General features: G+C 41.3%; 1 protein-coding gene, 1 long non-coding RNA gene and 1 pseudogene across 2 annotated transcripts in view; 1 reads left to right on the top strand and 2 right to left on the bottom strand.

Annotated features, from left to right (window-relative positions):
* The window catches only part of ACSM5 (acyl-CoA synthetase medium chain family member 5), a 37104-nt gene extending 26580 nt beyond the window's left edge, over positions 1 to 10524 (bottom strand). Inside the window, 6 exon segments of the mRNA XM_036020102.1 lie at positions 1652 to 1719; positions 1722 to 1892; positions 4303 to 4387; positions 4389 to 4490; positions 8037 to 8247; positions 10416 to 10524. Coding sequence (XP_035875995.1) covers positions 1652 to 1719; positions 1722 to 1892; positions 4303 to 4387; positions 4389 to 4490; positions 8037 to 8247; positions 10416 to 10524 — 746 coding nt within the window.
* LOC118499632 lies at positions 4789 to 5954 on the top strand. The gene is made up of 2 exons (XR_004902138.1): positions 4789 to 4908; positions 5779 to 5954. It is a non-coding gene; the product is annotated as an uncharacterized LOC118499632 (long non-coding RNA).
* A 2633-nt stretch (positions 10525 to 13157) lies between the features above and the next one.
* LOC114511755 overlaps positions 13158 to 25512 on the bottom strand; it is a 30488-nt pseudogene continuing 18133 nt past the window's right edge.

Here is a 25512-nt window from a genome sequence, read left to right as displayed (position 1 = left end):
TTACTTTAACTCCTTGGTTGTTGGACTTCTATACAGTTCAATTTTCTGTCAGTACTGGTTGTTTTTTTGTTTTTAAATTGTTGTTGTCCTTATTTTGTTTGTGCAAGGAGGCACAGTGTGTCTACCTATGCCTTCATCTTGACCAGAAGTCTGTTTATTGATTTTAGAGGAAGAGAGGAAGGAGGGAGAAAAGAAAGAAACATCAATGTGAGATAGAAACATTAATTGGCTGCCTCTCATATGCTCCTCCACCAGAGATGAAATCCACAACTTAGGTATGTGTCCTGACTGGGGATTGAACTTATTCATGAGACAACACTCCAATCAACTGAGCCACTTGGCCAGGGCCCCAGCAAAAGTCCCATGTCCTGAAACTTTTAAATATATCTTTTGTGCTTGATACTTAATACTTACACATGTTGAATATTTTTCTGTTCAAGTTTCTACTGCTAATTATTATATCAAAATATAACAAAATATATTACAGAAAACACCATTGTTAGAAACACAATATTTTGGAAAATACTATATATACATGTGTATATGTATACATGTACACACACATATATCATATATACATAAATAAATATATACATATACGTTATTGATTTTAGAAAGAGAGGAAGGGAGAGAGAGAGACATTAATTTGTTATTCTACTTATTTATGCATTCATCGGTCGATTCTTATATGTGCCTTGATGGGAGACTGAACCTACAACCTTGGTGTATCTGGACACTACTCTAACCAATCAAGCCACTAGGTATATTATTTATAATATGTCCTTATGGACCTTAAAAGCCTAAAAATTGTAGTACATTTAAATGAATGTGACACATAGTTCTCTTTTAAATAAAGAGACAAATATTAATACTATGAAAAAATAATAAAGTAAAATAGCACCTAAGTGAATCTGATGCAGTTTGTCAATGGGATGTATGGACATTGTGATTTAATGGTGCAGACCCCTGAGGGAGCCCCTTTTGGTTGTGGCCTCTGATCAAGACGAATTCTCAAATTTTTAGATGGGTTTCCACCAGGAACTTTCTCAAAAGCACATGGCTTTTGTTCTATCCTAACTTGTTCTATCTATGACTTGACTACTTGTTAGCATCTTGAGCAAGTCACTTCACTTTTCCAAATTTCAGTTTTCTCATCTATAAAAGTGGGTTAATGTAAACTCTGTAGGGGTTTTCCAAGAATTGAAGAAGATGATGTCTGATTCACTATTGTGTTCTGAGCACCAGACTCAAGGCTTGTTACAAAATAGATACTCATTAAATCTGTGTTGCTTGCTTATCTAGCATAATACCTGACAAACACTAAGTATTCAATACAAGGAAGCTATTATTATATTACTAACTGACCACCTACTATGTACTAAATACATCATAGGTTATTGCATTTACTCTGGCTGAGCTCTATTAACCATCACCATTATAGAAACAAATGCATAGAAAAGCTAGTGACAGTTCTAGTACAGACTGAATGAGTGATTTTGAAGGCTGTTATCACAATTAGGTCATAGGTCCCTCTGGTTTCTAACGTGAATGTTCATTTCTGATTTACTCTCAATGCACTCCATCTATTGTTGCTTAAAGTTGAAATGCCTTGGCCTCATTTTATGCCGTGTTCTAGTGAGCCTCAACTTACCAGAGGTGTTCCCTGAAGTTCATCCAGGCTAACCAACTGCTGTCAGACACCAGCAGCTTGGTCTGTATTCAAGGCAGGGGCACTCAGGGCTAAAGGCTTCTACCTGCAGAGCCAGGGAGTTCTTTGTAATAATGGAATTGGCCCTGGATGCCTCCAGCTGGTAGTTAAGGTCCTTCTCCAATAGCTGAGGGATGCCCAGAGTTATGATAACCCATGACACCACACAGAGAAAGGATATTGCCTGGGAAGCATGAGAAGACCCCTGAGAAAGGGTCCAGACCAGATGTTTTCACAGGAAGAGCATCAGGAAGGGGGCTAGAGAGGGTTGAAATGACTGCACCAGAAAAGGTAACAATAATGATAACAATAAAATCCATAAAATATTTACAGAACACTTACATGTGCTAAGAACTTTACATGAGTTATTTCATTTAATTCTCATAACCTTAGAGAGTAGAATCTATTGTTATATCCATTTTACAGATAAAGAACTAGGACTTAGACCTTTATACCTTAAATGAATGAAATAATTCATTGAAGATCACACAGCTAACATGTGTAGTAGAGCTGGAATTATAAGCCAGGCAATGATAAACCTAGAGTTCATGATCTTGACCACTGCATTATATTGTTTTAGAAATGTCCTCGCATGGTGGTTTTCCATGCCTTTCAAACAGAAGGCTCCTTAGTGGTGGGTGTGGGGTTGCTTGGGGCAGAGTGGAAGGTATAGCAGTAGGGGTTCCAAGATCCCATGTTATTTCAAGCAAAACCATTGTTAAGGTAGCTGAGTGTATATCCTCCAAAGGGGAAGAAAAGAGAAAACAGAAATTGGGCCAATTTTGATCGGACCCTTGAAACACCACTACAGTATCTCAGAATACAGCCTGACAACACTCCATTGAGGCCAACACTCTTATTTCACAGATGACAGAAGAAAGAGGTCCTTCAAGAATCAGACATCCTGCCAGCCAGAGAATGAGGGCAGAAGATAAAAGAAGAGGCCAATTCCAAATAGGGTGAAACCCAAACCAAAGTTTTTGTTGCTCTTAGCTCTATCTCCTAAATTTTTACATGAGTTAAACCCCATCAGGAACACTTTTGGAGATGAATTATATAGTTCTTCTCTCCATCTCTCTGAGCTATCTCCAGCAGAAGTCAGTTACACCCGATTTATGTGTGGTGCTTGAGGGTCCAAGCCAATGGTAGACAGCCAGAGCTGTTAGCAACAGAAATAAACCCAATACCAGACTGGAATCAAGGTGACAGGTACATACCAGAACATGGGAATGTGAAAATGCATTCTTTAATATGTTGTTGAGGATACTGGACTTGACATGGTAATATGGGATATGACCTTGAGTTATTTTATTTAAATGTCAAAGAAAGGAGGGAACCTGTGTAATGGGGGGAACTGAAGACATTTGGGTAGCAGAAAAAATAATGATAATATTCCAACCAGAACCCTTTATTATGCAAGATGCTTAACAAAATGGCACATAGTAGAACCTCAAGAAAAATAGAGGGGGTCTCTTACCATGGCCTTTGCCTAAATGGACATAATATGTCATGGAAGAATGTGGATAACTTCCCAGACCTGTGTTCCTGTTTCTTCTTATATCTGAGTACACTAGAATCATGCTCACTTTTACAGACTGTGCAAAATATATGAAAAAACAAAATTAAAGTTTCTGCCTTTGCGGGGAGACAATCCATTCACCAGATGGTAGAGTCAAGCTTGTTCATATAGAAAGGTTAATTCTCTGGTATGAGTTTGTATCCCTCTATTTTAAAAACATTATTTGTAAAAACATCTGTATTCCAGGTAGATTGTTCTATGGACATGACTAGAAGAGGGTGGACAACATTCCACATGGTGCAAAGTTTCCAGGGAGTGGAGAAATCAGCTCTCCACTAAAAGCAGCTGTCTTGATTTTGTAAAATCAGTATAAGAATTTCAGCTCTTTCACAAAGTGCATTGGACAGGGTCAGCAGAGGCTCTCTGGGCTGTGTTCTTTGCCTCTTCTACTCCTTTGCTGGAAGAACCACCCCAAGAACATCAGTGGTCTGCTGACTTAGACTTTCATGACAACAGGAGAAGAAACCTTCAAGGGTTAATTTTGCTGTTTTGATTATTTTGTTCTTTTTTTTTTCTTTCTTTGAGGGCTGGAAGATGCTGTGATGGTGGTAACCAGAGTCTAAGGGTAAACCCATGTGAGGTCCTTATGAAGATCTCTCATCCATAACTGCATTGTTCTCTACATACTGGAAGCTTCCAAATCACAGTCAGCAGAAAATATGTTTGGTTTGTCACACTCAGATTAAAAAAAATAGTTGTCAACATTAAAAGACTGAAAGTTTTAAAATAAAAATCCAGTGTTTTCTACGACAACATCTGAAATTTTGGAGATGCTGGCCCTCATCCACATGTGGAAACATTTGGATTGGAGTGAGAAGCACTTGGTTCTGTTTAACAAAGCAGGTGAGTGCTTGCTCAGTACAGTCCTCCCACTGACCTGTTTTAATTGGTTACATTGCTGTCTCACATGGGTACATAAGCAGCTTTGTGATTTGGGGCAAAAAAGTAAACAAGACCCAACACAGAATTTGATTGGCTCCATCTCCCAAGCCTTTTGGACATGACCTGTCTACACATAAGCCATGCTGATCAGTCACCACTGTGGGATCCTCAGGAACTCCAGCATCATTCTGTCCCCAGGCTACAGGTCACACATGCCTCAGTATGTTAGCCACCTCCCTGGACTGTGTCCCCCGCTTCTCTTGACCTCTGTTGCCATGCCAATGACCCACCAGAATGAAGGGATAAGGGCCAATGCCCAGCCTAGGCAGCAGTACAGGCAGAAAAGAAATAGAAACCCATTGTTGAGGATTTCTGTTTGCTTGATGTTGTTTTTTTTCTCTAATTTTATTTTTTAACAATAATTATTATAGTCACAGGCTTCAAAAATCAAAACAATATGAAAAGGCTTGTTTTTATACTTGTGTCCATTTCCTGTGTTTCATACTTCACCTCCCTCAATGAGTAATAGATATTATTAGTTTTTTGCTTTTTAATCTTCACCCATGGACATTTTTTTTTCACCACTTTTAGAGACAGAGGAAGGGAGAGAGAAAACATCCATGTAAGGGAGAAGCATTGACTGGTTGCCTTCCATGCACTCCTGGACCAGGGATCTTACACATCCAGACTGGGGATTCCATGCACCCATGCCTGGACCAGAAATCAAACTGAAACCCAGGTATGTGCCCTGACCAGGAATTGAACCTGCAATCTTTTTTGTTACAAGGCGATGTTTCAACAAACTGAGCCACTCTGACCAGGGCTTGTTTGTTTTTTGTATGGTTTTCCAGTGTTTCTTTAGGCAAACTCAAGTATATTTCTTTTATCATACCACTTTTTTAATGCAAAAGGAAGCATACAATTTATACTAGTCCTTGTTCTACCCATTTTTATTGACATAAAATTCTCATACCAAATAATTCACCATTTTAAAGTATACATTTCAATAATATCTAGTACATTCACAAAGTTGATTGACCATCACCACTGTCTAATTCCAGAGTATTTTTGTTACCTGCTAGCCTCTTCTTCCCCAATGCCTGCAACTACTAACCTGTTTTCTGTTCCAGGGTTTTTCTATTCTGTATATGTCATGTGAGTAGAATCATAGAATGTAAAGCCTTTTGTCTCTGGTTTCTTTCATTCAGCATAATGTTTATCTATGTTGTGAATATCAGTGCTATATTCTTTTTAATGGCTAAATAATATTCCTCTGTGTGGATATGCCACTTTTGTTCATCCTTTCATCAGCTGATGAAGACTAAGGTTGTTTCCAAATTTTGGCTATTATAATGTTGCTATCAATATGTGTGTACAAGTTTCTGTATGGCCATATGTTGCCTATTCTCTGGGGTATATACCCAGGAATGGAATTGTAGGGTCATATGGTTACTGTATGTTTAATGTTTTGAGGAGCTGCGAAACTGTTTTCCACAGCACCTGCACAATTTTACGTTCTCACCAGCAATGTATGAGGGTTCTAATTTTTCTACACCTTTCCTAACACTTGTTATTATTCTTTTCTGTTTGTTTGGTTTTTTGTTTTTAGTCATGTCACTCTGTGTGGAGTGATATCTCATTGTAGCTGGAATTGCTCTTCCCTGAAGAATAAGGCTATTCAGCATCTTCCCATATGTCAATGGGCCATTTGTTCATATTCTTTAGACAAATGTCTATTTAAATCCTTATCCCATATTTTAATTGAATTATTTGTATTTTATTGTTGAGTTTGAGTTCTTTATATATATGTGGATAGTAGATCCTTATCAGGTGTGTGATTTGGAAACATTTTCTCACTTTCTGTGGGCTTTCTTTTTGATACATGCAAATGTTACTAGTTTTTATGAAGTCCAATTTATTTTTCTTATGTTGCTTGTGCTTTAGAAACTATGAGCTAATCCAGTATATACAACTATATTTTCTTCTAATAATTTGATAGCTGCTGCTCCTCCATTTAGGATTTTGATCCATTTTTTAAAATTTTCACCTGAGGATATGTTTTTTTTTTATTTTAGAGAGAAAGGAAGAAAGGGTTGGAGGGATAGAGAAAGACAAACCTCAATGTGAGAGAAACATCAATTTGTTGCCTCCCATGTGTGCTCCCAATGGGGTTGAAACCTCTAACTGAGGTATGTGCCCTGACTGGAGATCAAACCCTCAGATTTTTAGTGTATGGGATGATGCTCCAAACAACTGCACCATCAGTCCAGAGCTTTAACAAGTATTTTTTTAAATAAACAATCTTTATGTTACCTCAGCCTTTGGTTAGTTTCCAGAGTCCTGAAAAAGTGGTTTGACTTTCCTAAGGTTTTTGTTGTTATTGTTTCTTACACAGAGGAAAAACATTTTGAAAGTCCTTATTCCACTATTTATTTTCCTTACTTAACACTATTTGTTTTTATCATTAGGTGAAGCCTTCTAAGGAGGACCCTGTATGATAGAAAGACCATAGATTTTGTGGACAGAAATGGAGAATGCTGGCTCCATCTCTTACATATGCTTCTCATTTAATTCTCACAACTTTGAGTGGAATACATGGTATCACTTCCATTTTGTAGGTGAGAAAACTGAGCTCCAAAGAGCTTAGGGCATTTGAGTCACACTTCAAAGTCACACTTCTTTATTTTTTTTGAAGATCTACTATATATTTAAGAATGTAGAGAATATAAGAAAAATTTAATTTTACTATTTTATTTAACCCAATATATCCAAATTATTATCACTTTATTATTTTTATTGTTGTTCAACTGCAATTGTCTCCATTTACCCTCCACCATTCCCCCCACCCCAGCCATCCCCACCCTCCACCCTTGATCCTATCCCCGTTTGGCTTAGCCCATGTATTAATTATATGTGTTCCTGAAAACCCTTCATTCTTTCCCCACTCCATTATCCCCTTCCACCTCTCCTCTGGTCACTGTCAGCCTGTTCTCAATTTCAGTGTCTTTGGTTATATTTTGCTTGCTTGTTGTTTTGTTTATTAGGTTCCTATTAAAGGTGAGATCACATGATATTTGCCTTTCATTGCCTGGTTTATTTCACTTAGCATATGCTCTCCAGATCCACCCATGCTGTTGCAAAGGATAGGAGCTCCTTCTCTCTTTTCTGCTGCCAAAGTCACCCTTCAAGTGGGTGAACCATGTCTATCTGACTGAAATTCCTGTCTTTACATCTCAGATATTCTCACACCACCTTCATAAATGTTAACATATCTGCTAGCAGTGTATTTCCATCATATATGTAAGGTATAATTTACCTTGTATTTTTTAAACAAGCACTGCTTAAATAAACATGAATGTTCTTTAAATAGTTTATATTTCACTACTACAAATAAAAAAAGTTAACACTATTAACATGAGTAAAAGATGACTATAAAATACCAAGAGACCCAAAAGACGCATAAGGAGGGGAAATCAAGAAGGAAGTACAGGCACAGAGACATACACAGAAATTTGGGGAGTCTCATTCAGGTCTACACAGCTGCTGTAGTCTGTTCACAGCTTTGAGCTTGAGCCCTGATCTACCCTTATTTAATAGGGAAGTATGTGACAAGAAGAGAGATATTAAAGGCAGAGTTACAGAAATAAACTTTCTCCTTCATTTGACTAGCATAACTAAATGGAAATCAAGGGGGTATAATGACACTGTGTGAGTTGGGTTTGGGGTTGGGCAAGGGGGTCTAAGGCTCACACACTTTGTCATATATTTCTTCCTAAGGCTCACAGTTTACAATGTAGGACTCACAAAATTCCCAAGTTAAAATGTCCACATTAACAAGTTCTGTAGCCTTGAGTCTCATTGGGTTACCTGAGGGCAGCCTCTGATGCCCAAGGTGGACACTTAAAAGCAGGCTTCAGTTCTTCCACCTGACTCCACATATCCAGCGCACCATGGACAAAGCTGAAGGACTTGGGCACTTGTTGCCTCTCCAGGTTGATGGCTTCCCAGGTGAGCACAATCTTCTGAGGAACAGGTGGAGGTGGTGGCTGCCCATGAGGTCCCACAGAATCCCTGGACACTGCTCAGTGCTTGGGTGGACCAGACCTCTCAGTCACAGCCCCATGTTTTTGCCTTCTTCCTGTCACCAATGACAGGGGAGAGAACATTTTTCTGAATTCTTGGCTTTGGGGAGAAACTGAAGTTGGAGAGAGAAACTGTCCTCAGCCATGATGGTGACTATATTACATATTGACTTGTAGATCAGCCTTAGTTCCACTGTGTGATTTTGGTCATCTCTCCTCTCTGAACCCAAGGTTACTACCTGTGAATCTCTGTAGATCTGAGGTCAGTAGCTCAGAGTTCATTTCTTAAGGCAAATTCTGAACTGGCCTGACATAACTGGAGAAAGTTCCAAAACAGAGTTGTCTAATAGAAATATAATGTGAGTGGCACATATAATATACAGTTTTCTAGTAGCTTCAGTCAAAGAAGAAATGAATAAAATTAACTATATATTAATTGATGTATTAATTGTACATTAACACATTTTATGTAACCAGCTATAGAGTAGTCTTTCAACATGTCATCTATGTAAAAATAAATTATTATGGAGCTATTTTACTTTTTTTTTGTCAGCAAGTCTTCAAAATCTAAGGCGTATTTGATAGTTACCAGCACTTCTCAGTTTGGATGAGCCACATTTCAAGTACTCAACAGCTACAAGTGGCCTATGGCCACTGTATTGGACAACACAGTTTTAGTGTCTTAATACTCAAAGTGTGGTCTGTGGACTAGCACCATTAATGTCACCTAAGAGTTCCTCACACCTCACCTGACACTGTGGAATTAGACTCTGCACTTTAACGGGAATCCCAGAATATAGCAATGATAGCTTCCATAGAGTAAATGTCTGTGTTTCCCCAAAATGTATATGTTCAGTCCTAACCCCCATGTGATAATATCAGGAGGTAGAGACTTTGAGAGGGGGTTAGGTCTCGAGAGTGCAACTTCTACAAAAAACACCCCAGAGATCTCTCTTGCTCCTTCTACCTGGTGAGAACTCAATGAAAAGAAAGCCATCTATGAATGTGAAAGTGAGTCCACACCAGACATTAAATCTGCCTCTGGTGCCTTAATCTTGGATTTCCAAGGTTCAAGAACTGTGAGAAATAAATGTTGTTTAAACCACCCAGTATATGGTATTGTTGGTATAACAGCCCAAACGAACTGAGGCAATAACCAACAATTATTGCCATCTACTGAAGGCTTCCTGTGTCCCAAGCATTTGTAAAGTGCTTTATGAAATATTATTTCCTTAAAGCTTCATAACAATTGTATAGTGTAAGGGTTATTTTTTCCATTTTATAAATAAAGAAAGTGAGGCTAAAAGGGGACAAGTAACTTCCAAGTTTCACCTCTCAGAGAGTCCTTTGCTGTGGCCACCAGCCCTGGGCCTGTGACCTTAGACTCCCCTACCTTGACTGTTGGCTCCACTACTCCTCACCTCTCCAGAACTCCTCCCAAAGCCTTGTCCTCTTCCTCCCATCCCTGGGTTCCTTGGGCCCCTTATCAGCTGTTAATTAGAATCCCCACACCACCTTTCAAGTGCCCAAGGCTGCTTTCAGCATGGCTGAATCAGCAAAGGTCTCAGGGGCAGATGACACCTGTCACCAAAGGATTTTTCTCTGCAGCACCTTGTTCTTGAACAAAATAAATGCCAAAGGGTTTTATGCTGTTTTAGCTGAATGCAGGCCTTAATGCCTGTAAAATATTCAAGTTCCTCAGAACACTGGTGTGGAGAGCAAGATCAATAAAATGGCATTTGGTCTGATCAAGATAGTATACAATAAAACAAAGTGGGGTCACTTGTGTCAAATAAAATTACTATCCATCAGTCATGACACTTTGATTCAAGAGGGAGACTACCTAAGTCAGAGCAGACTCATCTGGCAAGCAGACATACCTAAGATATCTCTGCACACATGATCAGAACAACCGTGTCTGCAGAGTGGGACCACCCATGGATAGGCTTCTGGGGAAATTCTCCACTTGGCATCAGGGGTGCCCAGACACTTATCAAAAGACCCAGAAGGGTGGAGTACACCACTTTCAATGTATAACTGAGGCATGCCCCAGAACACTGCTAAGACAGCTGAGCTCCACACACCAGAATGCTGCTCCATGCCATGCTGATCTCCCTTAGCATCAGCCACCAGAGGCTCTGCCCTGCTGGACTGTGGACTTCACCTGTCCTCCTGCCCAGCTGGCTTCTTCCTTGCAAGGTGCTGACAACTCTTGCCCACTGTGCTGTCTCCTGGACCTCAAGACTCTGGGACTTGGGTTTGTTATCCCCCATTGACTATTCTGTGTGCATGCTATATTTCTCCGTTACAGTGTAAGTAGGATATTAATGTATGTTGATATTGTACTTTGAGTGAACCTGCATTCAATAAAAGCTGAGTGAATAGCATAGTTACTATGTGTGACTCTTATGTATTCATTGGCCCTGAGCTGTTCAACAGGCAGCTAGCTGAGCAATTGCCTGGCTGACTTATGGGAAAGACTATGTTATGAACACACACTTGCAACTGGTGAGGGCAATTTTCTGACTCAGCCTCCCACGGGGAACTTTGTCTGCAAACACAGCCAAAAGAAGACAGAGCCTGAAACCAGCAGAGGCCAGGGTCGCTGCCACTGGTCAACACATTTGCAAGCTGGTAAGAGTGGTCCCAGCCAGCTTTTCTCACAGCTGACAGTGTCTGGGAGGTTAAACTCCAGCTCAAGTGCCTGGATGGTGTCCTAGACCTGTGGATGTTTTCCCTGAAAATTCAGGTCACAACCTAATCTAAGAAAGAACAGGAACTTTATCACCTGTTAGCAGAAAGGATACATTAGTGGCAATAATGTAAGTCAAGCCATATTCCCTTTCTGTTTCTGCTCCAACCCTCCAGCAAGTAGACAGAAAGCAGATTAGTGGTTGCCTGGGGCTGGGTCCATGGCACAAAGGGTCTCCGTGAGACAACAGAAATTGAAACTTTGGTCATGACTGCACAACTCTGTAAATTTATTATTACTACTACTACTAACAACAAGAACAAACAACCACAACTGTATGAGAAGCCACACTGGTCTTCCTGCTGTGTTTGTTTTTTTGAAGCTCTGGATTGTAGCAGGACTTCTGGTCACTGGCTTCTCTGAAAACAACAAATATGTCTTCCCTCGAAGTGTCTGCTAATATCTGCGGTTAAATATTTCCACTATGGCCAATTTCAAGATGCCAAAAAGTTAACAATCAACTTGCACAGTTCTTCAATATTAACAGTCTCGCACATGCCCTGAAACCTGGCCCAGCCAGCACTGCTTCTTGCCTTTGTGCCAGAACATTCCTTGCTGTGCTTCACTGCCTGAGGTCTCAGTACAAGGTTCCTTCAATGACATCCCTCTCCCACCTGGTAATACTAGTCCCCATTCTCTGCTTGACTTTTCTTCTCAACTTTTATCACTTTTTAACATTTAATATACTTTTAAATATATTCTATTTTTCCAGCTTTATTGAGGTATATTGACAAATAAAATTGTATACATATAAGGTATAAATTGTGATATAAATTATTACCATAATTAAGTTAATTAACACATCCATATCATTACCATTCAATATTTTTATTGAGTCACTGTCTGCCACCTCTCTCCCCATATTTACACACTAGAATATAAATTCCACAAGGAGATAGGTTTTTGGTACTATCATATCCCCAGCACTTAGAGCAGTACCTGCCACAATGCAAGAGTTCAATACATATTTGTTGATTCAATGAATAGTAAACAATAGCTAACATACTTAATTATCTACCAGATATTGTGCTGAAACTTTCAATGTGTAGAGTGTATAAACTGACCTCTGACTTTCTAAATGCAAAATTGTTATTTTTTTCCATATTAAACCTGATGCAAGCTCTCAGTCTCTAGGACCTATGGGAACTTCAAGTTCATTTAATCTTCAGAACATTTTCCTTATTCCTAGAATTGGCTCAAAGTCCTACTGATGGAGGAGGAACTCAGCGTGTTGGCCTCATTAACTGCCTGCCTTTGTAGGAATACAGGTGCACACTGGGTGCTCATCCTTCATTGTATTTTGTTCCCATGTGGCCCTGTGTAATTTCCTATCCAGGCCAGGGTGCCCCATTTCCACAAAGACAGGTGCTTTCCCTCCTGCCAAACTTGGCTACAAGGAACCATCTCCTTAGCTTTCAAAGTGCTCTTCCCCTGTGCCCAATACTCTTACTGAATCCAGACAACCTTCCTTATCTCTGAATTTTCAGTCAGATCTAAATACAATCTATGTTCAGGGAGGCGGGTGTACTACCGACTTGTTACTCAGGCAATTGGATCTCTGCATCACTCCAATGGCATTTGATAAGAGCAAGGCTGCACATTTGCTGGAGACTACAAATTCTAACAGTAATAATGATGATGCTAATAATAATAATAATAGCTGCCCTTAATTTATTCATTCATCCATCATTTCTGAACACCTACTACCGGCTAGGTAAAGTAAATTAGATGAAATTTAGAAAGTGATTAGTCCTAGGAAGAAAAATAAAGCCTAGAGAGAACAGGGAGTGCCTGGGTGGAGGTAGTTGATTCAGGCAGTTACCATTTTGAATAAAGTAGATGGGAAAGACCCAGCTGAGAAAGTGATGTCTGAGTGAAAACTTGAAGGGGATGAGAGTGAAAGTGCGCATACCTGGGCCAAGAGCCGCAAGCGGAGGATACTACCAGTGTGCAGGCCCAGGGGTGCAAATGTCATATGGGAGGAATTGTGAACAACCAGTGGGGTCCTACCCTTAACAGGAAAAAACTCTGGAGGCAGAGTTCAGTGGAAAGGAAAGGAATCATTTCTTCAAAGTCTATACAGTTTGAAATAATGACAGGTTTCTCCTTCAAAGCCTATTTCCCACAGAATATTACCTTGCTACCCTCTCTGGCTCAATTCAAGGTTGAGCCAGGAACCTCTTTCCCCACCCAAAAGCACCATCCTTTAAGAAACATAGGTGGCTTAGGTGGTTTCAGTTGCTGTCTGGCTTTCACCGTCTGTGTATCCAGTTGTTTGCTCACTGGCGTGTTCTCCTCTTCCTCCAGCTGCTGCCCTCTGGTGTGTCCTATGCAGCACAGCTCCAGTTGCTGCTGCTTCTCATGTGGAGAGCGGGGTGCAGGGCTTTCTGCCTGACCACATGGCACCCAGGACCTGCCACCATGGGCCTTCTCCCCTTTATACTTCTTTGCCGGCTGTGCTGCCTCCAGAACCAGCACCACTAAGTACACTAAGCTTGCCTCAACTGGATCAGGGAGAGTGGCAGCAGAAACTGGATACTGCCATTGACATGCTCATAAGAGAGGCATGGGTGTAGTCAGGTGGCCACTACTACTGCTTCCCATGCAGGAGAAAGGGTAAGCTCCTCCTTGCACATTGGGTCTGATAACCTGTTCAGGCAGAAGTAGGTGGACCAGCAGCAGCAGTGGTTGAAAATAACCACTGATAGGTCTATGCTGGTAATTCAGCAGGCAGCTGCCACCATGGCTTCCTGTGTTGGGGAGAGATGCAGGACTTGCTACTCTGCCATGCTCCTCAGGCCTGCCAACCTCAGCTGTAACAGGGGACCCCACTCCAGAAATAGGGAAGAGGTTGAGTGGTGCTGGGGTACACAAGGGATTCTGGAAGTTAGGAGATTCATTAAAAAACGGAGCATGTGGAAACATGGCTCCTTTTGATCTCCACTCCTTCCCAGCTGTGATGGGAAGTCCTGGGCCCCAGGCATTAGGGACGGGGGGGGGGGGGGGGGGGGGGGCTTGACACTGTTAGCAGAAAACCCCATATGTCAAAATTAAAAATTCATTACAACACAGCATGGGCCTATCATCAGTTGGCCTGTGTCCTTCCCCTGTGCGGACCTGTCAACAACTGCAGGCTCCACACCCCTCACCTGGTGGGGGCCTGTTAATGGTTATGAACTGACCTACCAGTGGTCACCAGAACAGGCCTGTGAGCAGCGGTGGCAAGAGGACAGTGTGCCACAGGTAGGAGGGCTGTACACACAGACTCCAAAAGATGCCTGAAGCTAGACAGTGACTGGAGGCCACTACATTTAAGATACTTTTGGGTGAGAGAAGAAGTTACTGGCTTAAGATTGAACTGAGCTGGCAAAGTAACAGGGTGATTTTTCCATAGATGTCTTAGAGGAAACAGGCTTTGAGGCAGAAAATAGCCATTATTTCAAGTTACTGTATTTTGCCATGTATAATGTGCACCCATGTTTTTGGCCTGAACTTTCAGGAAAAAAAAATCTTCCATTTTAATTTTAATACATTTATTTATTTATTTATTTGTTTATTTATTTATTTATTTATATTCAGAAGCAAAACCAATGATCATATTCCAGGGTATTATTACTATTTTAAAGTATATTTTATTGCTTATATTATTACAGTTTTCCCAATTTTCCCCCTTTACCCCCCCTTCCCTGAACCCCACAAAAATCCTGCATCCCCCCCCTCCTTAGTTAATGTCCATGGGTTGTACATATAAGTTCTTTGAATTCTGTTTCCTATAACATATTGACCTCTGCCCATCTATTTTATGCCTACCAATTATGCTTCTTTTTCCTTGTACCTTTTCCCCCATTCCTCCCCTCCCTCTCCTCACTGAAAAACCTCCATGTAATGTCCATTCCTCTGATTCTGTTCCTGTTCTAGTTGTTTCCTTAGTTTTTGTTTTCATTCATTTTCTTTTTTTAAGGTTCATTTGTTGATAGTTGTGAGTTAGTTGTCATTTTACTGTTCATAGTTTTTGATATTTGAATTTTTACATGAGTCCTTTTAACATTTCATATAATAAGAGCTTGGTAATGATGGATTCGTTTAACTTGACCTTATCTGGGAAGCACTTTATCTGTCCTCCAATTCCCGATGAGAGCTTTGATAGAGTAATCTTGGATGTAAGTTCTTGCCTTTCATGACATGGAATACTTCTTCCCAGTCTCTTCTTGCCTTCAAGATTTCTTTTGAGAAATCAGTTGATAGTCTTATGGGCACTCCCTCATAGGTAACACTCTCCTTTCCTCTTGCTGTTTTTAAAATTCTCTCCTTATCTTTAATCTTGAGTAACTTAATGATGATGTGCCTTGGTGTGTTCCTCTTTAGTGTCAACCTCTTTGGGAATCTCTGGGCTTCCTGGACTTCCTGGAAGTCTATTTCTTTTTCCAGATTAGGGAAGTTTTCCTTCATTTGTTCAAATAAGTTTTCAATTTCTTGCTCTTGTTCTTCTCCTCTTGCATCCCTATAATTCATATATTTGAATATTTAAAGTTGTCCCGGAGGTTCCTAAGCCTCTCTTCATTTTTTTGAATTTTTGTTTTTTCATTCTGTTCTGGTTGGATATATATTTCTTCCCTTTGCTCCAAGTTGTTGATTTGAGTCCTAGTTTCCTTCCTCTCACTGTTGGTTCCCTCAATATTTTGCTTTATTTCCCTTTGGGTATCTTTCATTTATTCTTTCATTTTTTTTGGCCAAGCTCATTCAGTTCTGTGAACATTTTGATTACCAGGGCTTTAAACTCCCCATCAGATAGGTTAGCTATCTCCTCATCACTTAGCTCTCTTTATGAAGTTTTGATCTGTTCTTTCACTTGGGCCATATTTCTTTGTACCTGTTAAGTTGTAAGGGGGCAGGGCCTGAGGTATTCACCAGGGCAGGGCAATCCTTCCTGCTGTCCTGCAGTGCTGCCTGTGGGAGAGGGGGAAGAGAGGGAACAATGCAACCCACCTGCTCAGCTCTAGCCCCACTTTCCAACAAACTTGTGTGAGACTGGGAGTTTCTTCCACTGTGGCAACTCCAGTCATAGTCTCCAGTCATAATCTACAGTTATCTCCAAGTCTCAATTTTTCATTCAGCTAGCCCTGCCCTAACAGTCAGCTGCCTTGCCACAGGTTCTCTCCCTCTGCCCATCTTACTGGTCTGGTTAGTCTGATTGACTGCTTATTACCTTGCCAACCAAGGTATTGGTTACCTTGCCAACCAATACCCTGGTTGTTCGAGTTCCATGCAGTTTGATTTTCTGGCACTTCTGGTTGTTAATTGATTTTAGATTTGTTGTTATCCTCCTTTTTCTTGTGTGAGGAGGCAAAGGGTTTCTACCTATGCCTCCATCTTGGCTGGAACTCTGCAGGAGTTATTTTGTATATGAATATTGTTATTGCTTTCTATAATTACACTTTTAATGCATAAGCATAAATAAAAGAATTAAAAACATTTATATAGAGGTCCCAGCCACGATGGAGGTGCATGCAGAAATGCCTTGCTTCCTCCTACAACCAAAAGGATAACAATCAATTTACAAACAATAAACACCAACAAGTGCCAGAAAATCAAACAGCATGGAACTCTGACAACCAAGGAGTTAAACATTAATCTACCAGTGGAGAGGCAGAAACAGGAGAGCTGCAGTCAAGCTGAAAGGATGCATGGCAAGGTGGCAAACTACGTGGGTGAGGTGGGCTGGCTGAATGGGAAACTAAAGACTCAAAACTAGCTGTACACTACTGCAGGGTTTGAAATGGCAGGAGAAACTTCCAGTCTCACAGGTGAATTTGTTGTAAAGTGGGCTAGAGTGGAGGAAGCAAATGGCATTGTTCCCTCTATGACTCCACCTCCACAGAAAGTGCCAAAATGCAGCAAAGAGGGCTGTCTCCACCTAGTAAATAGCAAAGGCCATGCCTCCTTATAACATAACAGGCACACTGAAACAGAGAAATATGGCCCAAATGAAAAAAAACAGATCAAAACTCCAGAAAAACAGCTAAGCCACAAGGAGATAGCCAACCTATCTGAGGCAGGGTTCAAAACACTGGTAATCAGAATTCTCACAGAATTGATTGAACTCAGTTGCAAAGTGAAGGAACAAACGATGGCTACCCAAAGTGAAATAAAGCAAAATATATGGGGAACCAACACTGAAGGGAAGGAAACTGGGTCTCAAATCAATGATTTGGAGCAGAAGGAAGAAATATACATCCAACTGGAAGAGAATGAAGAAACAAGAATTCAATAAAACAAGGAGAGGATTAGGAACCTGTGGGACAACTTTAAATGCTCTAATATCAGAATCAGGGGTGTGAGAGGGAGAAGAACAAGAGCAAGAAGTTGAAAACTTATTTGAATAAATAATGAAGGAAAATTCCCCAATCTGGAGAAAACTTCCAGGGAAGCCCAGAGATCCCAAAAAAATTGGACCCAAAGAGACACACACCAAGGCACATCATCATTAAGTTACTCAAGATTAAAGATAAGGAGAGAATCTTAAAAACAGCAAGAGGAAAGGAGAGTGTTGCCTATGAGGGAGTGCCCATAAGACTATCAACTGATTTCTCAAAAGAAATCTTGAAGGCAAGAAGAGACTGGAAAGAAGTATTCCATGTCATGAAAGGCAAAGACTTACATCCAGGATTACTCTGTCCATCAAAGCTCTCATTTGGAGTGGCAGGACAGATAAAGTGCTTCCCAGATAAGGTCAAGTCAAAGGAGTTCATCATCACAAAGCCCTCATTATATGAAATGTTAAAGGGACTCAAGTAAGAAATTGAAGATCAAAAACTATGAACAGTAAAATGACAACAAACTCAACTATCAACAACTGAAACTAAAAAACACACACATACACAAAAATAAAACTAAGGAAACAACTAGAACAGGAACAGAATCAGAGGAATGGACATCCCATGGAAGGTTTTCAGTGGGAGGGAGGAAAGATACAAGGAAGATGAAGCATAATTGGTAGGCATAAAATAGATGGGGAGAAGTTAAGAACAGTATAGGAAACAGAGAATTCAAAGAACTTATATGTACAACCCATCATACATGAACTAAGGGGGGGATGCTGGAGGGTGGAGATATCAGGGTGGAGGGGAAATAAAGGGGATAAAGAAATTGGGAAATCTTTAATAGCATAATCAATAAAGTATACTTAAAATAAAAAATAATTTAAAAATATATTGCATATATAAAAACATTTATATATATACAGAGTTAGTACTACCCATGTATAATGGACATCCATATTTTTTCCCTCAAAAATCTGGGCAAAATGTCCAATATACATGGCAAAATATGGTATATGATTGTTACAAATATTTAAATATCTACTTTTTTTCCATTTGCCTTTGTTATGATTGTTAAATAAAAGATTCCCCTCCTTTCCACCAAACTCTGTCTCTAGAGATTTGCATGGTGGGCAGTAAGTGGTAGTATTTGTCCCCTTACTGGTGGGATTTGGAACAAAAAATGTCAGTTCCACTTGGACCCTAGCCACTCATGGAAGGTTGACCCTGCACAGGAAGTGGAACTGTAGAGTCTTCTAGTTGCTGGGAATTTCTCTACACACCCCCTAGTGGTATCAGCTGCTTAAACATGCCTGGCAGGTGGAAAGGAAATAGGTCTGTAAAAGAAAAAGACTCTGGGAAGGAGGATGGATCACCTGAATTTTGAGGCTGTGAACTAGGGTCTGGGTGAGAACTGGTCAAATTTTGTGGTAGCTGTTGCTTGGGGGCCACCGTTTGTGAGATTAGCTGGTAGCAGGCTTGCTTGTGAATACTCTCTGGAATAATGGAGTTGTGGATTCAGGTTTTGCTTCTATGTTCCCAGCTTGCCTGCAGTCGTAGCTTTAGGTCTGTATGTCCAAATCTGTAGGGGCTATTCTGTGTTGGCTCCTGGAAGGAGTTCACTGAGTAGAATTTTGGCAGACTGGAGCATGTATTACCATTATTCAAAGTCAAAGGAGGAGTTATTATTGTAATACTGTGTGGCCTATGCATGCTTTGGATTATGGAGAAAGGTGGCCCATAGATGGTTCCCTAGATTACTGTAATTATTCATTTGGAACAGTATTTCTAATGGTTAGGTTGATGGGCTGAAATCTGTTATGTCAGTGCATTTATGTTATTGCACAATAGAGTTTTACCAGAGACAGATGTGCCCTTGATGGTGCAGTGAAGGAAAGGGGCCTTGAAACCTCTTCCTGATAGTAAGACATAGGAAGAAAAGGAGAATAAGGAAATAAACCTCATCAATGCCCTGAACCCAAGGTACTCAGCATTGGTGGCAGGGAGATTTCCTTCATTACCACACTTTTTGCTAGCTACTCCTATCATTGGGCCCACCGGGCTTATGGCTCCACCTATGTATGACAAGGGGCCAGTCTCTCCCCCAAAGACCTATCAAAGCACCCAATTTGGCCTGGGAGCCTTTTTACCTGGAGCAAGGCAGTTTCCTTTGACGCAGTACTCTGTAGACAAATAACTGAGAAAGGCCAGGCCACTGGCTACTTTTGGGCCCCTACTCCATTCTCCACTTCAGACTTAACGAATTGGAAGAATTCTAACCCCTCATATATGCAGGATTCTCAGAGAATGGCAGATCTTATTGCTTCCATTTTTGTCACTCACCAGCCAAATTGGGCAGACATATAGTCACTTCTTAACATCTTGTTAACCACAGATGAGAGAAACCTGCTTATAAATAAGGGTAATGAAGATGCCCAACATCTCCACCAAGAGAGTCCCAATGGGGCATCAGCCCAGCTGTGGCAATTCCCTTAACAGAGCCTGACTGGGACTCAAATGGTGGGGGCCTAGACTTCTTGGAACATTACAGAAAGTGTATACTGGAAGGGCTTAAGAAAGGGGTGCCTAAACAAAAGAGACTGAATATGATATAAGCCCTTCAACAAAAAAACAAATGAAGACCTTTCTGAATTTTTAGAAAGGCTCTACCAGGCCTATAAAAAGCACACTGATGCTGATCTGCAGGCACCAGAAAATATGTGGATAGTGAATATGACCTTTATCAGACAAAATGCCCTGGATATTAGAGGAAACTCCAGAAGTTGGATGGGGCATTAGGAATAAATCCCTCTCAGCTGGTAGACATAGCCTTTAAAGTCTACAATGGCAAGGAAGCAAAGAAGATAAAGCAGGCCACGGTATTCTTAGAAACAGGGTGGTGAGACCAGAAGAAAAGGTGGAGCTCTAAAGGAAAAGAAGAGGCCCACTAGTGACAATAAATGTGCCTATTGCAAACAGTAGGGCCATTGGATATGGGAGTGCCTGGAGTTCAAAAGGGAAAGTAGAGATGGAAACTGCCCCTCCCCTGAGAAATGCTAAAAAGGTGAGGGAGTCTGATGATGAATGAAGAGGCCCAGGGCCTCCCTTGGACATCTCCCAACCTATTATCATTTCCCCACAGAAGCCCCAGGTACAGGTGATGGTGGGGAACAAGCCAATTGATTTCCTTGTAGATATGGAAGCTACACACTCAGTGCTGAATACAAAAGTAACTAAGAAAAGTGTGGATTCAGTAATGGTTGCTGGAGTGACTGGACAATTATAAAAACAGGAATTCCTTCAGCCCTAGAATGTCATTTTGGGGGTCAGAGGATTACACATAGTTTTATCTACATGCCAGGATGTACCATTCCACTGCTGGGCCAATACTTACTTTGCAAATTAAATGCACAAATAATTTTTTCTCCTGAAAAGCAGCAACTGTGCACTGAGTTCTTACTGGATCATGCTCTATACTCCAGGCACTCCTGACTTGACTGTAAGGTCTTGGAGATGAATGCTTCCCACCTGAGATCTATGAACAAGTCAATCAAACTGTGCTGATGGAACCACAGGTAAAGTGGTGAACATCCAATACATAAAAGTTAATTTAAAAGACAGGATGAAGATCCTGTGGAATAAAGATTACCCACTCAAAAAGGAGGCTTTAGAGGGGATTCAGCCAATATTGCAAAAGTTCTTAAAGTTGAGACCAATTCTGCCATAGCAGTCTCCCTATAACAGTCCCATTTTGCCACTCAAGCAGCCTCATTCTGACAAATACTGATTTGTACAGGATCTTAGAGTCATAAATGACATTATGCAAGACATTCACCCAACAATGTCCAACCCCTATACTCTGTGACCATGGTGCCTGGTTGTCAGTCCTAGATTGAAGGGTGCCTTTTTCTGTATCCCAGTAGATGAACAGGCTCAACTACTATTTGTCTTTGAATGGAAAGACCCAAAAACAAAAGCCATACTTCAATACTGCTGGACTGTGCTGCCACAAGGATTTAAGAATTCCTTAACTATTTTTGTTGAAGTATTAGCCAAGGACTTAAGGGATGCTCAATTGAAATCAGGAGTTCTTATGCAATATGCAGATGGCATATTAATAAATAGAAACACCTATAAAGACTGTTTGCGCAACACCATCACAGTTCTAAACCATTTGGCAAAAAGGAGATATAAGGTATCACTTCACAAGACTCAGGTTTGCAAACAGGAGGTTGCATACCTGGGATTTCAACTGAAACAGTGCACTAGGAGCTTGATGGCAGATAGAAAGCAAGCTATTGCTACACTAAGAATTCCAGAGAACTGGAGGCAGCTTCCTGGTTGGGAGTACAACATTCTGCCAAATTTGGATTACAAACTTTGGATTTATAGTAAAACCACTGTACAATATCTTGAAAGGACTGGACTCTGTGCCTTTTGAATGGACAAGAGGCTGTCAGGTAGCATTTGATACCTTGAAGGAAAAGCTAGTTTTGGCTCCCACACTAGGATTGCCCAATATACAGAAGATTTTCAAATTGTATGTTCAAAATAAAAAGCGGGGCAGGGGATTGGACTGGGTTTACTAATTCAGACTCTGGGAGACATCTTCGGACCCATAGCTTATCTCTCAGAGAAGTTGAATCACATGACAAAGGGATAGCTACAATGTCTTTGAGCAGTGACAGCTACATGTGACATCTCATGGATCCATCCATGCTGCCACAAAAGGTAGGAGCTCCTTCTTTCTTTCTGCTATGTAGTATTCCACTGTGTAAATGTACCACAGTTTTTTGATCCACTCATTTACTGATGGGCACCTAAGTTGCTTTCAGCCCTTGGCTATTGACATCTCACAGAAAGCTGAGAAGTTCACTTTGGGACGATTTACTATGGTATTGGTACCACACCAGGTCTTAATTCTATTGAAATGGAAAGGGTGGTATTGGCTGATGGCAGGGCATTTGGGAAAATGAAAAGCCATTCTGTCAGAAAACCCAAATGTTACTTTGCAGACTAGCACACTTTTTATTCCATCCATTTTCCTCCATGACATGGAGGGAGACTCAGCCCTCCAGCATGACTGCTGGAAATTATTGAACAAGCTTATTCCAGTAGACCAGATCTACTGGACCAACTGCTGGTGGAACCAGACTGGGATCTGTACACAGGTGGGAACAGCTTCATGGAAAATGGCCAGCGATGATCTGGGTATGCAGTAGTCACCATTGACATGGCAATAGAACACCAAGCCCTTTTACTGAGAACCTCAGCAGAGAAGGCTGAACTGATAGCCCTCATGAGATCCTTGGTACTGTCACAGGGAAGAAAGTTAACATCTACATGAACTACAAATATGCCTTCATGATAGTCCATGCCCATAGAACAATATGGAAGGAGTAAGGACTCTAAACCTTGGGGAACTAGGTTGTTGAACATGAAGAGAATATTATACAATTGCTAAAAGCAGAGAATATATTGGACCAGGTTGCCATAATTCACTGCCCAGGACACCAAAGGGATGGTTCCCAAACAAACCAGGGAAATCAAACTGCTGATAAGGTAGTAAGACAGGTCACTGGAGGGCTGCCATGACTGGGAGTTTTGATCCTCAGCTTGGACTTATAAAAATTTAAGCCCCATTATACATAACAAGATGAGAAATGAACCCATGAATGAAAGTTCACTAAAACTTATCCTAATTCTATATGGAAGATCAACACTCATGGTATGATCTTATTCCCTGAGGCTCTACTATATCCCATCCTCAAACACCTACATGAAGGGACCTGTTATGAAAGGGATACTTTGATGGGCTATATTAGGCCACATTTGAAGGGCCCTCATTTGCAAAGGCCCATTCAGAGGATCTCTCAAGCCTGTCAGATATGTGCCAAAAACAATCCTTAGAGCATGCACAACCAGAAAGGGATTACAATATAAAGGGTTATTGTCATTTGAGTACTTGCAGGTAGGTTTTTAGACAAATGCTTAAAATCAAAGGGAATTTCAAATTCCTATTACAAACACATATTTGTGAACACTTTTCTGGGATGAGCAGAGGCATATTCACTAGAACTGAGAAGGTGACTGAAGTAGTGAAACTTTTTTTTGTATTTTATTTTATTTTTTATCATTTATATTGTTGTTCAAATACAATTGTCTCCATTTTCCCACCACCACATTCTTCCACTCTACCCACCCACCTCCCACCCTCCATTTTTCCCCCTTTGGCTTTGTCCATGGATCCTTTATACATGTTCCTTGACAATGCTTTACCTTCTTTCCCTTGTTTTCTCCCTCCTCCCTTACCTCTGTTTTCTGTCAATTTGTTCTTTTTTTCAATGTCTCTGGATATATTTTGCTCGCTTGTTTGTCTTGTTGATTGGGTTCCACTTACAGATGAGGTCATGTTGTATTTGTCTTTCATTGCCTGGCCTATTTCACTTAGCATAATGCTCTCCAGATCCATCCATGCCATTGCAAAGGGTAGGAGCTCCTTCTTTCTTTCTGCTGTGTAGTATTCCACTGTGTAAATGTACCAGTTTTTTGATCCACTCATTTACTGATGGGCACCTAGCTAGGTTGCTCTCAGCCCTTGGCTATTGTAAATGTGGCTCAGTGTGTGGAGTGCCAGTCTGCAAACCAAAAGGTCGTTGGGGGAGAGGGAAGATGGTGGCTTTACTCTAGACAGTGTTTTTCTCAGCTTCTGTGAAGAGGGGGGAAACTCGTGGATCGGTGGAGAAACAGAGCAGGTGGGCTAGGTTACCGAGTCACTTTTGAAAGCAGGACATCAAAAATTATTGCACTCACTGGAAAACTAGACAGTAAGGAGACGGCTACAGGACAAAAGGGGCCCAGGGATCAGCGCGGGGGGGGGGGGGGGGGGGGGGGGGGGGGGTCTAGGGGTATGCAGACCCCAAGCCCGCCCAGTGCTCCGGGGTCTGCCCCAGGGCTCCTGGGAGAGGAAAGTCGCTGCTCCCTCCCCCAAATACGGGGGTGAGCAACTCCAGGGGAGAACGTGTTGCTAAAAGGAACAGATTGGTCAGTTGGACTAGGAAAAAATCGCCCAGGGTCTATGAACACCCACCCAGAGACCTGGGAGGAGTGAGGGACTCTAGCCAACAGGACCAGGGGCAGCCTGAAAGGGCACCTGCACCCCTAGCCAGGTGGAAGTGTAGATCGGTGGAGAGTACAGAACCAGGCCGTGCTCCACTCGCGCCCCATAGGGAGGCCTGAATCTCGCGCTGCAATCCCGATCCCGGAGGGACTTGGCGCTTGGTGCGTTCCTACAGTGGTGGCTCAGAGATTTCCAGCCAGCCTGACCAGGGGAGCAGGGAAAGGCGCCAACACCCGGTTGGAGTGCGGTTCAGCGGGGAATACGGAGCTGGAAACAGCTTGGCTCGAGCACTGTCAGGATGACTGACTCTTGAGCGCTTTGATCCTGGAAGGGTCGCAGCGAGGCGCTAAGGGCGATCCTAGACCCCAAATCTCAAAAGTTTGGGGGAGGGTGCACCCTCTTACGATCCCCAGGGAGGGCGCAATGAATCCCAAAACGTCACGGGTGCCTCCTGAGATCATAGAGCTGGAAACCTGCAGGACCCCGGAGTCCAGAAGAACGTGGAAGTGAGATCCAAACAGCCAGTGTGTTCTGGAGTGCCCAGGCTACCTGACAGACTTGCTGAGATCTGGCTGGGACAGAGAGAAGCATTTCAGAGGTCTCTCAGCCAGCTGAAGCCAGCAAGATCAGAAAAACTGGTCTGGCCAGTTAGAAACCAACAAGAGGTTTGTTTTGGGGGTTTTTTTTTGGTTTTTTGTTGGTTTTTTTTTTGGTTTTGTTTGGTTTCTCCAGCTGTTGTTGGTTGATTGATTTTATCTTGTGTTTTATGTGACATTTTAATTTTCAATTCTTATTATTTTTATCTTGCAATCCCCTATGTTTCTCTTCCATTCATCCTAATATTATTCTTTCCACTCCAAATTTATCTCTCCTGCACTACATCTTCTGCTTTTCTTTCCCTTTTTTTTTAATCTTCCAAGTTACTGTAAATTTGTATTATATTTTACTCACTCTCCTGACATTTTTTATTTTAATAATATTATGGTATTCTTTTTTCTTTCTGTATAATCTTCTTTCCTTGGCTGGTTATACTGTCATTTGATAGGTTCCCCCTGGTATCTCAGTCACAAGG

The sequence above is a fragment of the Phyllostomus discolor genome, chromosome 3 (genome assembly GCF_004126475.2).
Source record: "Phyllostomus discolor isolate MPI-MPIP mPhyDis1 chromosome 3, mPhyDis1.pri.v3, whole genome shotgun sequence".
Lineage (NCBI taxonomy): Eukaryota > Metazoa > Chordata > Mammalia > Chiroptera > Phyllostomidae > Phyllostomus > Phyllostomus discolor.
The sequence above is the reverse complement of the archived record's forward strand: the minus strand, read 5'-3'. Positions and strand labels throughout refer to the sequence as shown.